At 35.6% G+C, this 13,914-nt stretch overlaps 1 protein-coding gene across 1 annotated transcript; it reads right to left on the bottom strand.

Annotated features, from left to right (window-relative positions):
• Nucleotides 1-44: 44 nt before the first annotated feature.
• LOC111056828 lies at nucleotides 45-13,084 on the bottom strand. Its single transcript, XM_022344235.2, has 5 exons — nucleotides 12,945-13,084; nucleotides 2,006-2,128; nucleotides 1,321-1,455; nucleotides 612-661; nucleotides 45-78 (listed from the first exon to the last, which is right to left on the bottom strand). Exons 1-5 carry the CDS (start codon nucleotides 13,040-13,042, stop codon nucleotides 47-49), a joined length of 438 nt encoding a protein of 145 aa, XP_022199927.2. The 5' UTR covers nucleotides 13,043-13,084; the 3' UTR covers nucleotides 45-46.
• Nucleotides 13,085-13,914: the final 830 nt, after the last annotated feature.

Here is a 13,914-nt window from a genome sequence, read left to right as displayed (position 1 = left end):
AAAAATAAATCGCAGTTGACTCCAAATGATCAGCGGTTTTGTTTTATTAGCTTCCAGTATCATTCAAATCTTGGCAACCTGTGAAAATACAAATTTCTATCAAGTATTCGATATATTATATGGGAACAATCGATAATTCTTCTTCTTTATTCAAAATAAATTAAAAAACAAATACATCCCAAAAAGCAAATACAATGTTTTGCCACAATACAATAATAAAAACCAAAATATTTGCTACAATACAATATAATAAAAAATAGGAATAGATAGTGTAATAAACAAACTTAGCTCAACAGTGTGATTATTTCGCTTTTGAAGATGCTACAGTTCTTTTAGTATGATTATGAGAAATAATTAACAAATAGGCTGAACTTCTAGTAACGGATTCTGAAATCAAACTGACAGTTGGTGACACTTGCAACATTTGTGTTCATTATCAGCAACATTTGTGTTCATTATCTTACCGCTAACTAGGAAAACAAAGGAAATTTGACTAAAGAGAACAATATCGTACATTTTTTTTGAATTTGAAGTAATTAAGTCTCCCTCTTAATCAATTTATTTTCTAATAAATGTCAACTGCAATCGTTTAAAAATTATATCAAACATACCTGTGTCACCCGCTTCATGTACTGAATCACTATCTGAGTCTGACATCAGCCTGAAAATGTCAATATTTTTAATATAGAAATCAAAGTTAATATTCAAGAAAACTGAAACAAATTGATGAAATAATTCAATAAAAATTAATTGAAACATCTATGACCAATATGGACTTTTGAAAGTAATTATCATATTACTCAGTGCTGAGTATTATAAAATATAATACTAATACGTAATAATACAAGAAGGAGGAGGGGAGGAGTATGTAAAGGAGGAGAGAGAAGTTAGTTGATAATACATATTGGAAAATTTATAAATTACGTATTGGTATTATTGAATGAATCAATATACATGAATAACATTTATTTGCAAATATGTAAATAATACATATATTGATCAATATGTAAATTATCTACTTATTGATCAATGAATAATATGTATTGGTAAATACGTAAATAATCATCAACACATGGATAATACGTATTGGTCAATACAAGAATAAGCCATTTTATTCAATCTGAAAACAATACAAATATCATTTATTATTACTGACATGTCACCAGTCATATATAAGTGAAACTCAAAAACTTGATGTAATTTGACAATGAATGAATAGATAAATATTTCAAAAATTAATTTTCTATAAACGAATTGCTCCAATAAATATTAGAGTTGCATGATTGAGTATTAAAGAAGGTAAGAAAATGAACTACTTACTCCAACTTCCTTCTCAAATCATCCAATTTTTTCGATAGTTTTTTGTTGTTTTTCTTTTCTGCTTTCAACAAATTTTTGTTCTCTTTCAATCGTGTTCTGAACTTTATGGCAAGCAGCTTGTACTCTTCTCTCCATCTGAAATTTTTAGATTATATCAGTTGAATTAAATAATCATTTCCTAGAGGAACTTTGTAGACTAGAAGAGCTAGATCTCCACTAGCCGACAGTTGATGACACTTGAAAAATTCTAGCTCTTGTTTTTGAAATTATACAGAATACTTATTTTCTTTATAAATATATCAAGTTTACTTTTTACTAAAAGTATACTTTTTTGGTATCTCATACAAAACATTACATAAAAAATAATAATAGAATAACTTTTTACTAAAATAATAATTGTCTACTGAATAACTTGTGTTTAAAGTAATATCAATGAGTAAATAAGACCCAGTCAACTTATTTCGCAGTAAGAAGTGGCACAAATTCAAATATTCAAAATTGTTGCTCATAAAGTGACTTGTCACTTTCCATGCCGACCGTTCAAGATAATCAAATATTAGAAACGAAAAACCAAACTTCAATACATATTTAAAAGTTAAAACTACTTCAAGATATTCAAAACGAAAAACTGATCAAGATTTAAGTTTTTATAAAATGCTATAATTCATTATCAATAGCAACTTACCTTTTTACAATAGTTTGATGAGTATTAACAAATCTTTGCAGCTGCTCCATTGCTAGCGTATTGTTTGTTTGCAGTATTTTCAATTGAGACGCCATATTGCTTTCTCTCAACTCACTAGCATCCCTGAGGAGAAGTGAAAGAGTAGACTTGAACATAGGTTTTACATATATCTTCTTCTATCTATCTATACAATAATATATAAAGGGAGGAAACTTTTCAAAGAAAAGCGTACTATGTTGTTATTTTATAAATGAAAAATAAGTAGCCCTGAATACATACATTTTAAGAAGGCAAAGGTTGGAATTAGCTTACACATGTACAGGATACGAAATACATTTTTGAAGCATCATCACGTCTGAACTACTGAACTGATAAACTTGAAAATTTGCATAGAAATTCTCAATTTACTGAGAATGGATATATGTCTATTTTCAGTTTTCTATTTTTAATCAATTGAAATTTTTAATAATTGAAACAAATTTCTTCAATTTCAAAACTTCACAAAGTTTACGAAGAAACTAGTTTCTTTCATAAGGTTACACAAGAAAAAAGTCCAATCAAATGGTAGTTTATAGTAAATTAATTATAACAGTTGTTAATACTTAAAATATCAGCAAGGAACTATAAAACTAAATTCGACTTATTTGAACTTTTAACAGACCCTTGCGGAGATCGGGTACCGGTGACCCCTTCTCGTTAGTAATGAAGAAGAGACATTTAGTAATGAAGAAGAGACATTTAGTATTGACGTTATCTTAAAAGAATGCTGACAACATTCTAAAGTGAATGTTACCATAGATTCTGTAAAATCTGACAAAGCATTTATTGGAACGGTTTCACTTGTTATTCGTTCCGCTACTACGTAGACTTCATGTCGTCATCATGTCTGTCTGTCTGCGCGCTGTGTCTTTTGTGCGTCTGCGCTGATCAGTGACGTCTCAGTCGCGGTTTTTTGCCACTGCTCTATCAGCTGGTTTTCTATACTTTTATTCATATTTTTTCGTCGGATTGTTTGCCGTTGCAATTTTAATATTTGTGCTATTCGATTTTTTAGAATTTAATCTTGTCTTTTGGCATCTTACCTTTTAGTTATTTGCCACTTTTTCACCAAACGTTTGTGGACGTTTCACGTACGTGGCTACATTTCCGCCTTCTCGTTTTTGTTGCTAGCGTTTTTAGCTTTTCCTGTCTATCTATTCATGGAGGTCGGCGAGTGTGCTTCCTGCGCTCGGTCTACACCTTTCATCTGAATTCATCGGACTTACAAAACCTTTTTAAAGTGTGAATTATTCTTCAAATTAATTCGTTTGTTCCATTCTTCAGTGTGATTCAATTATTCATCGAGTTCTTCACTCAATTACTCTGTTAAAATTGGATAAACTTTGTCTAAAATTGCAACCGCGTGTGAGCGTTTCATCGCTATTCATTTGATCTACAAAACCTTTTTAAAGTGTGAATTATTCTTCAAATTAATTCGTTTGTTCCATTCTTCAGTGTGATTCAATTATTCATCGAGTTCTTCACTCAGTTACTCTGTTAAAATTGGATAAACTTTGTCTAAAATTGCAACCTCGTGTAAGCTTCAGTTGCCATTTTTCTACAATTGGCTTCACCTCGTGAACCTCAAACTTTCAAGTGCATCATCTCTACTGTTTGGAAATCAATCCAAAAATTCCACAATTTGAAGATCGGATTATTCGTTTGGAATTCTACTCGCTCCAGCCTACTTTTCCATTGGGGGATTCGCCTGCTGTAATGGACGTTTCCATGCTTGTCATCGCATGGCCTAATCACTTCATCGCTTGCTGATGTCCTGTTCCTGTTGGTATTGCGGAGTCGTTGCCTGTCTGCCTGGCCGCATCTCCTCTTCAAAATTTTATTCAGGTTATGTAAATCGTTCTTTTCAATTTTCATTTACGTATGCATCATTATTGTTTTATTAATGTCTATCTTGACATTCAACTCACTGAGGCCACTGACGCCTACTTATTATTTGATTAATGTCTATCTTGACATTCAACTCACTGAGGCCACTGCCGCCTACTTATTATTTGATTAATGTCTATCTTGACATTCTTTCACTGAGGCTACCGACGCCTACCTATTGTTTAGTTAATGTCTAGCTTGACATTCATTTCACTGAGGCCATCGACGCCTATTTATTTATTGGATTTGACAGCTACCCTTGGCTTTGCAAGTGATTCATTGAAGGCCACTGTCGCCTATTACTCGTTCTAATTGATGTCTGTCTTGACATTCAATTCATTGAAGGCCCATGTCGCCTATATTTACCCGGATAATCTTCATTATATTTATTAGCTACCCTTAGCTTTTAAGTGTTATTCTAAGGCCAGTGACGCCTATTAACTATTTAGTTAATGTCTATCTTGACATTCATTTCACTGAGGCCATCGACGCCTATTTATTTATTGGATTTGACAGCTACCCTTGGCTTTACAAGTGATTCATTGAAGGCCACTGTCGCCTATTACTCGTTCTAATTGATGTCTGTCTTGACATTCAATTCATTGAAGGCCCATGTCGCCTATATTCAACCCGGACTGTCCTCATTTGTATTTATTAGCTACCCTTAGCTCTTAAGTGATATTTTTAAGGCCAGTAACGCCTATTAATTGTTAGGTCGAAATCTATTTTGACATTCAAATCACTGAAGGCCTATGCCGCATATTTTTTTTATGTATGTTATTTGCTGAGCATTTTTTACAGCTTATTGTCATTTTTTAATCATTATTATTGTACCTTAGTAATAACTTTCATTATTGCACTCAATTTATATTCATTTCAGGTATCATTATTAATACCTTTGCATTTATTGCAATATCATTAATACCAATATCATTAATAATTTAATATCATTAATACCTTTGCAGTTATTGTCAGACCTCAATGGTCATTAATGTCATTGACCTAATTTCATTTAAATTTTGTAGTTCTCTACATTATTTCACATGTTATAATTTTCCCAAGATTTGACAATTGCCTTTGTATGTGGCCATCTGCCTATTATATTTTATTGATCTCAAAATATTTGATTCAATCTTTGTATGTGGCCATCTGCCTATTATTATTTTATTGATCTCAAAATATTTGATTCAATCTTTGTATGTGGCCATCTGCCTATTATTATTTTATTGATCTCAAAATATTTGATTCAATGTTTGTATGTGGCCACCTGCCTATTATTATTTTATTGATCCCAAAATATTTGACACAATTGTTTTTGTATGTGGCCATCTGCCTATTATTATCTTATTATTATTAAATCTTATCTTGTTGATTCATTTAGTCTTTTATTGGCGTACTTACCCCAATTCAAGCTATCAGTATTTTTATGCACAGAATTCAAAGATTTGTTTGTAGGTATTTATACCAACTATCATCCACAGTCCACTGCCCTGCCCTTGGATTCTGTCATAAAAATTGGTTCATCCGGGCCAGATTTCTTGATCCAGTGTTTATCTGGGATAATTGTTAATTGGACCAATTATAAAAATTGGTCCTCCAGCCCGTTCATTTTTGACCCAGTGTTACCTAGGATAATTGTTAATTTTTATTACCCATTTCTTGGTCCATTGAACCTTGGGGTTTCAGTGACCGTGTGCCTAATAGTCTAGCTTGACGCCAATGATTAGGTCCCACTCTAGTGTATATTTTATTTCATTGTACCTTTGTATGTTTATATTGTTTAATATTAAGCATTCACACACTTGTTTCAAATTTTCAGTACTGGCTGCAACTCAAAGCACGCTGCGACGTGTATGCACCAGCTATCAACTATCTTGTACCCTGAGAGACTGAACCGCACTGAACTGGTCACAGACGGCTATTGCGCATTGAGAAAACAACACACAGCATACCACACTGCCTTGCGAGCTCGCTACTTGACTCGCCGCACAGCAAGCTTGATACAACTTGCCTCAAACCCACAGGCATGCCTCTCTGCGTACTGGACCAGCGCCCAAGGTTGCTTATTGGCGCAGCAATCGCATTGCTACAGTGCACTATTGTGTCATTCACTCAGGTTTTTCTGTTAATTTTTAAGCATGTCTGATCATGAGGAAGATTCACTTCCTGAGCCTTCTGCTCTTTTCAATGCAAGAGACAATTTACACCAGGAAATAGATTGGTTCATAACCAGCTATAACAATTATGTTGTGGACTCTGAAGCCACTTATTATCAATTATTGACTGTAAAAAACGAACTAGGTTCACTTAGAATTAAGTATAATAAGATACACCAACAACTATGGAATTCAGAGTTGCAAGCACAGAACACTTCAACTCATTTTGAGATACTCAATAAGTTTATCTCCATTACCTCTAAGGCAAATGCTGCATTAACTGCTTTTGAAAGCAGACAACGCATCAATGAGGCCACTGCTGGTGCTTCCCAGCGGCCAACATCTCAAAACGCACCTTTGGCAAATTTTCAGTTGCCTCAGATACCGCTTCCACGCTTCAATGGGGAGCTTTCAAAATGGCAAGCATTCTCAAGTGCTTTTACTAATATTATTGGTAATCAAGATAACATTAATGATTCATTGAAATTTTTCTATCTTCGTCAATCACTCAGTGGTGAAGCTCTTGCTAGAGTGGAACACATTGAAGCTGACGAAAATGGTTTTCAGCTTGCATGGAACCTCTTAAGGGAGAGGTATGACAACAAGAGATTAATTGCTGCCAGGCACGTCACGGCAATTGAATCTCAGCCTACCATAAAGCGTAACTGTCCGCAATCATTACGGGCATTCATTGACTTTTGCAAGTCCCACATCACCGCGCTTGAAGCGCTTCAACTTGGGGTCCAAATCAAGGACTTGTTGTATATGCACAAAATGTTGTTACAGTTGGATACTGCTACTGTTCGAGAATGGGAAAAGAGTGTTGGTATACACGACATTCCCACCATTGATAAATTCTGGAATTTTTTGGAATCACAATGCAAAATCATGGAAGCTGTTGCTTCAAGCTCAGCTAACCATCATCAAGGAAATGTACAGCAAAGTACATCCAACTCGGTTGGTGCTCATAGCAAGCCGAAGTTCAATCAAAGTCAATCAAATGTTCAAGCTAGGATGCAGGTTACTACCTCTTCTATGTCACCTTGTAGTTTTTGTAATTCTGTTGGTCATTTTCCAAATCGTTGTAATGAATTATTGAAGTTACAGGTTACTGATCGTTGGAATGCTGTCCGTGACAAAAGGTTATGTTATAATTGCCTCAAGCCTTTCGCACCCAATCATGTTTGTTCGGACAAATCTTGTACACTTTGTGGCAAGAGTCACCACACTGTTCTTCATAGGTCGTATCCTCAATCACGGGACACTCAGCCTACTTCTAAGGATAAGGTAACTTCAAATCTTATTCATTCTCAATCTTTTGCTCCCTCCAAGGGTAAGAATTCTGTTTTGAATTCCGTCATGGTTCAGAATGCGGAAACAACTAAGCAAGCGGTTTCTCATGCAGAACAGCCTCAGAAGAACTCTCATGTCACAATGAGCTCCACTTCGTCTCTGTGTTTGCAACAGCAATCAACCGTCGCCTTGTTACCTACTGCTGAAGTTTTGGTTCAAACTTCTAGTGGGGAATTTATTAAAGCAACCGCGCTTTTAGACTCTTGCTCTGATTGTAATTTGATGTCAACTAGGTTGGCTGAAAAATTGTCACTTGTTACTTTGTATTCTGACACTTTGATTCATAGTGTAGGTGAGAATAAGACCAAATCATCTATTTCTCATTCAGTTTGCTTGTCTTCATCTGATCGTTTGTGGTCGGTTGAAGAAAATTGTATTGTAGTTGATAGCATATCATCTAATGTTCCTAGGGTGAACATTGATCTTTCTAAAATTTCAATTCCTGTTGAACTCAAATTAGCAGATCCATTATTTGATCAATCTAAACCTGTAGATTTGTTACTTGGTGCTGGCATATTCGCATCTATACTTCAGTCTGGTAAATTGTATCTGGCTCAAAACGCTCCTATTCTTCAGAAAACTAGTCTAGGTTGGGTGATATTTGGTTCTTGTAATCCTATTCGTCCTATTGCAGCACCTCGTTCGTGCCTCCCCACTTCACCTGTGGCCGCTCCCCGTAGGGTCATGTCGAATTTTCTAACTTCAAATGATGTCTCTCATCAGTTAGAGAAATCAGTTCAGAAATCAGTTCAGGAAAACAGTTCTCAATCAGTTCAGGTATTAGCTACTACCTCGTCTCGTAATGATGTTATCTCAGGCATAATCAATAGTTGCTCCACCTATCACAAAATCGTTCGTACAACAGCATATGTTCTACGGTTCATTCATAATTGTAAAAAACAAAATTCAGTCACTCCGCGTTTTGGTCAATTAACTATCTCTGAAATTTCAGAAGCTGAAAATTGTATCTTCAAATCTATTCAAGAAGAAGCTTTCTCTGCCGAACTTAAGGCATTGCGTCAAAATCAGGAGCTATTGCCTAATAGTTCTATTAAAGCCTTGTCACCATTCGTTCATTCAGATTCTCTGCTCAGAGTTGGTGGACGTTTGCAAAACGCAAATGCTTCATTTGATTACAAACATCAAATATTGTTGCCCAGCAATCACAAATTCACTCGTGCATTGATTGTTGCTCACCATCGTCGTATAAGTCATGCTGGGGTGCAGGCCACCATGGCCAGTGTAAGACAACGATTTTGGTTTCCCTCCACCCGTCGCACCATCAAAAGTGTATTGCAGCATTGCATATTGTGTTTTCGCTTTTCGGCTCTTCGCTCTGAGCAAATCATGGGTAGTTTACCAGCGGCCCGCGTTCAGGCTAACTTTCCCTTTTATAATTGTGGTTTGGATTACGCCGGTCCTATTTCCATCCGTGTAGGCGGCCCCAAATCTCGTACTTTTTCTAAGGCATACTTGTCGCTGTTTGTGTGTATGGTAACTCGTGCCGTTCATATTGAAACTGTCTCGGAACTTACTTCCAAGGCATTTATTGCCGCTCTGATTCGTTTTTCTGCTCATCGTGGCATCCCGCATTCCATTTTTTCGGACAACGCCACAACTTTCGTTGGTGCCAACAATGAGCTACGTGAGCTCCACGAATTTTTGTCCTCTGATCGTCTCAAATCAGATATTCATGACACTATGTCTGTACTCAACATCCAATGGCACTTCATTCCCCCTCGGGCTCCACACTTCGGTGGACTCTGGGAGAATGCGGTAAAAAATTTCAAACGCATATTCCGTGTAGTCACTTTCAACAAGGTATTTAACTTTGAAGAAACCTGTACTCTTGCTGCTCAGGTCGAGGCCATCTTGAATTCGCGCCCTCTTGTTCCCTTGTCGGAAGATCCACATGATCTTGCCTACTTATCTCCAGGTCATTTTTTGATTGGACGTCCACTTACGTCATTACCCTTCTTGCCGCCTAACACCAAACACATTGACCATTGTTCACGTTGGTATCAACTTGCCGTTTCTATCCAGGAACTCTGGGATAGGTGGTCTCGTGAATATTTAACCACTCTTCAGAAAAAAGGCAAATGGTTAAACAATTATGAAAATTTGAAGGTCGGTACAGTTGTCATCTTGAAGGATCCTGGTTCCGCGCAGTCCACTTGGAAGCTGGCGCGCATTACTGAAGTTCATCCCGGTAAGGACGACAAGTTTCGAGTTGTCACTGTTCTCACTCCCTCCGGCACCTTTAAGAGAGCTATTTCGAGTTTAGCACCTCTTCCCATTGATGAGGATTCTAGTTAATCCCCTTGCTCTTATGGTTCATGTTGTATTTTCAGGTTTCATTGTTATTTTCCCCTGGTTCTCACAAGGGGCCCAGTTTTCAATTTCCAATTGCCTTGCCAGATTTTACATATTTCTTACTTTTTCTTATTGTGCCATACGCCCGTATGACACAAGGGGCCCAGTTTATGTAAAATCTGACAAAGCATTTATTGGAACGGTTTCACTTGTTATTCGTTCCACTACTACGTAGACTTCATGTCTGTCTGTCTGCGCGCTGTGTCTTTTGTGTGTCTGCGCTGATCAGTGACGTCTCAGTCGCAGTTTTTTGCCACTGCTCTATCAGCTGGTTTTCTATACTTTTATTCGTATTTTTTCGTCGGATTGTTTGCCGTTGCAATTTTAATATTTGTGCTATTCGATTTTTTAGAATTTAATCTTGTCTTTTGGCATCTTACCTTTTAGTTATTTGCCACTTTTTCACCAAACGTTTGTGGACGTTTCACGTACGTGGCTACATTTCTGCCTTCTCGTTTTTGTTGCTAGCGTTTTTAGCTTTTCCTGTCTATCTATTCATGGAGGTCGGCGAGTGTGCTTCCTGCGCTCGGTCTACACCTTTCATCTGAATTCATCGGACTTACAAAACCTTTTTAAAGTGTGAATTATTCTTCAAATTAATTCGTTTGTTCCATTCTTCAGTGTGATTCAATTATTCATCGAGTTCTTCACTCAATTACTCTGTTAAAATTGGATAAACTTTGTCTAAAATTGCAACCGCGTGTGAGCGTTTCATCGCTATTCATTTGATCTACAAAACCTTTTTAAAGTGTGAATTATTCTTCAAATTAATTCGTTTGTTCCATTCTTCAGTGTGATTCAATTATTCATCGAGTTCTTCACTCAGTTACTCTGTTAAAATTGGATAAACTTTGTCTAAAATTGCAACCTCGTGTAAGCTTCAGTTGCCATTTTTCTACAATTGGCTTCACCTCGTGAACCTCAAACTTTCAAGTGCATCATCTCTACTGTTTGGAAATCAATCCAAAAATTCCACAATTTGAAGATCGGATTATTCGTTTGGAATTCTACTTGCTCCAGCCTACTTTTCCATTGGGGGATTCGCCTGCCGTAATGGACGTTTCCATGCTTGTCATCGCATGGCCTAATCACTTCATCGCTTGCTGATGTCCTGTTCCTGTTGGTATTGCGGAGTCGTTGCCTGTCTGCCTGGCCGCATCTCCTCTTCAAAATTTTATTCAGGTTATGTAAATCGTTCTTTTCAATTTTCATTTACGTATGCATCATTATTGTTTTATTAATGTCTATCTTGACATTCAACTCACTGAGGCCACTGACGCCTACTTATTATTTGATTAATGTCTATCTTGACATTCAACTCACTGAGGCCACTGACGCCTACTTATTATTTGATTAATGTCTATCTTGACATTCTTTCACTGAGGCTACCGACGTCTACCTATTGTTTAGTTAATGTCTAGCTTGACATTCATTTCACTGAGGCCATCGACGCCTATTTATTTATTGGATTTGACAGCTACCCTTGGCTTTGCAAGTGATTCATTGAAGGCCACTGTCGCCTATTACTCGTTCTAATTGATGTCTGTCTTGACATTCAATTCATTGAAGGCCCATGTCGCCTATATTTACCCGGATAATCTTCATTATATTTATTAGCTACCCTTAGCTTTTAAGTGTTATTCTAAGGCCAGTGACGCCTATTAACTATTTAGTTAATGTCTATCTTGACATTCATTTCACTGAGGCCATCGACGCCTATTTATTTATTGGATTTGACAGCTACCCTTGGCTTTACAAGTGATTCATTGAAGGCCACTGTCGCCTATTACTCGTTCTAATTGATGTCTGTCTTGACATTCAATTCATTGAAGGCCCATGTCGCCTATATTCAACCCGGACTGTCCTCATTTGTATTTATTAGCTACCCTTAGCTCTTAAGTGATATTTTTAAGGCCAGTAACGCCTATTAATTGTTAGGTCGAAATCTATTTTGACATTCAAATCACTGAAGGCCTATGCCGCATATTTTTTTTATGTATGTTATTTGCTGAGCATTTTTTACAGCTTATTGTCATTTTTAATCATTATTATTGTACCTTAGTAATAACTTTCATTATTGCACTCAATTTATATTCATTTCAGGTATCATTATTAATACCTTTGCATTTATTGCAATATCATTAATACCAATATCATTAATAATTTAATATCATTAATACCTTTGCAGTTATTGTCAGACCTCAATGGTCATTAATGTCATTGACCTAATTTCATTTAAATTTTGTAGTTCTCTACATTATTTCACATGTTATAATTTTCCCAAGATTTGACAATTGCCTTTGTATGTGGCCATCTGCCTATTATTATTTTATTGATCTCAAAATATTTGATTCAATCTTTGTATGTGGCCATCTGCCTATTATTATTTTATTGATCTCAAAATATTTGATTCAATCTTTGTATGTGGCCATCTGCCTATTATTATTTTATTGATCTCAAAATATTTGATTCAATGTTTGTATGTGGCCACCTGCCTATTATTATTTTATTGATCCCAAAATATTTGACACAATTGTTTTTGTATGTGGCCATCTGCCTATTATTATCTTATTATTATTAAATCTTATCTTGTTGATTCATTTAGTCTTTTATTGGCGTACTTACCCCAATTCAAGCTATCAGTATTTTTATGCACAGAATTCAAAGATTTGTTTGTAGGTATTTATACCAACTATCATCCACAGTCCACTGCCCTGCCCTTGGATTCTGTCAGATTCATTTTATCCTAATTATTTTGTCGACCGAGTAGGCTTATACGAGTAGTAGCGAAGTGAAACTGCAGTAACAAAGTAATGCGACTATAAGGAGAATCACTTCAAACTCCTTATAAATAGCACTAATAAAAGAATTAATCAATCAATCAATAGTGCTACCACTCACGCAATGTTGGCATTTTGGAGTAAATCTTACCACATACCATCTTGAACTATCAACATTGTTAGAATAGAAAGCAGTGATGATATTTATAAGGAATGCTGACAGGATGAACCTCACAATTGTTTAATTAATTTCAATGCAATATTATTTTACATAGTATTGAATTTCCACTAAACAATCTGATATCTGGCATTATTAAAGTATTATTACAATAATTTATGAAGAAATTGTACCTTTGAGATTGAAGTTGTTTATTGATCTCAGTCAAGCCGTCACACTGTTCAACAGCCTGCTGCATACTGCATGTAATTTCATCATTATGCAACTGCATTTCCCTCAGCCGTGCATTTAATGCACTCAGTTCACGCTCATATCTGACACAGGAAAAATAATTAAAATTGAATTATTAGTTCATTTAATTGCTAGATTCAAAAGTGCAGTACAGGTCCACTTTCAATTTTCTATTTTAATCAATTGAAATTTTTAATAATTGAAACAAATTTCTTCAATTTCAAAACTTTACAAAGTTTACGAAGAAACTAATTTCTTTCATAAGGTTACACAAGAAAAGAGTCCAATCAAATGGTAGTTTATAGTAAATTAATTATAACAGTTGTTAATACTTAAAATATCAGCAAGGAGCTATAAAACGACTTATTTGAACTTTTAACAGACCCTTGCGGAGATCGGGTACCGGTGACCCCTTCTCGTTATTAATGAAACAGTTTCCGATTAATGCAAAACAATTATTAAGTTCTATTTATTTATGTATTCATTTCAAAATGTCAGCATTAGTTGGATGGGAAGCATTGACGTTATCTTAAAAGAATGCTGACAACATTCTAAAGTGAATGTTACCATAGATTCATTTTATCCTAATTATTTTGTCGACCGAGTAGGCTTATAGTAGCGAAGTGAAACTGCACTAACAAAGTAATGCGACTATAAGGAGAATCACTTCAAACTCCTTATAAATAGCACTAATAAAAGAATTAATCAATCAATCAATAGTGCTACCACTCAAGCAATGTTGGCATTTTGGAGTGAATCTTACCACATACCATCTTGAACTATCAACATTGGTAGAATAGAAAGCAGTGATGATATTTACAAGGAATGCTGACAGGATGAACCTCACAATTGTTTAATTAATTTCAATGCAATATTATTTTACATAGTATTGCATTTCACTGGTATAGAAAC

The sequence above is a fragment of the Nilaparvata lugens genome, chromosome 4 (assembly GCF_014356525.2).
Source record: "Nilaparvata lugens isolate BPH chromosome 4, ASM1435652v1, whole genome shotgun sequence".
NCBI lineage: Eukaryota > Metazoa > Arthropoda > Insecta > Hemiptera > Delphacidae > Nilaparvata > Nilaparvata lugens.
Note: the sequence above shows the minus strand (reverse complement) of the source record. Positions and strands in the feature narration are given on the sequence as shown.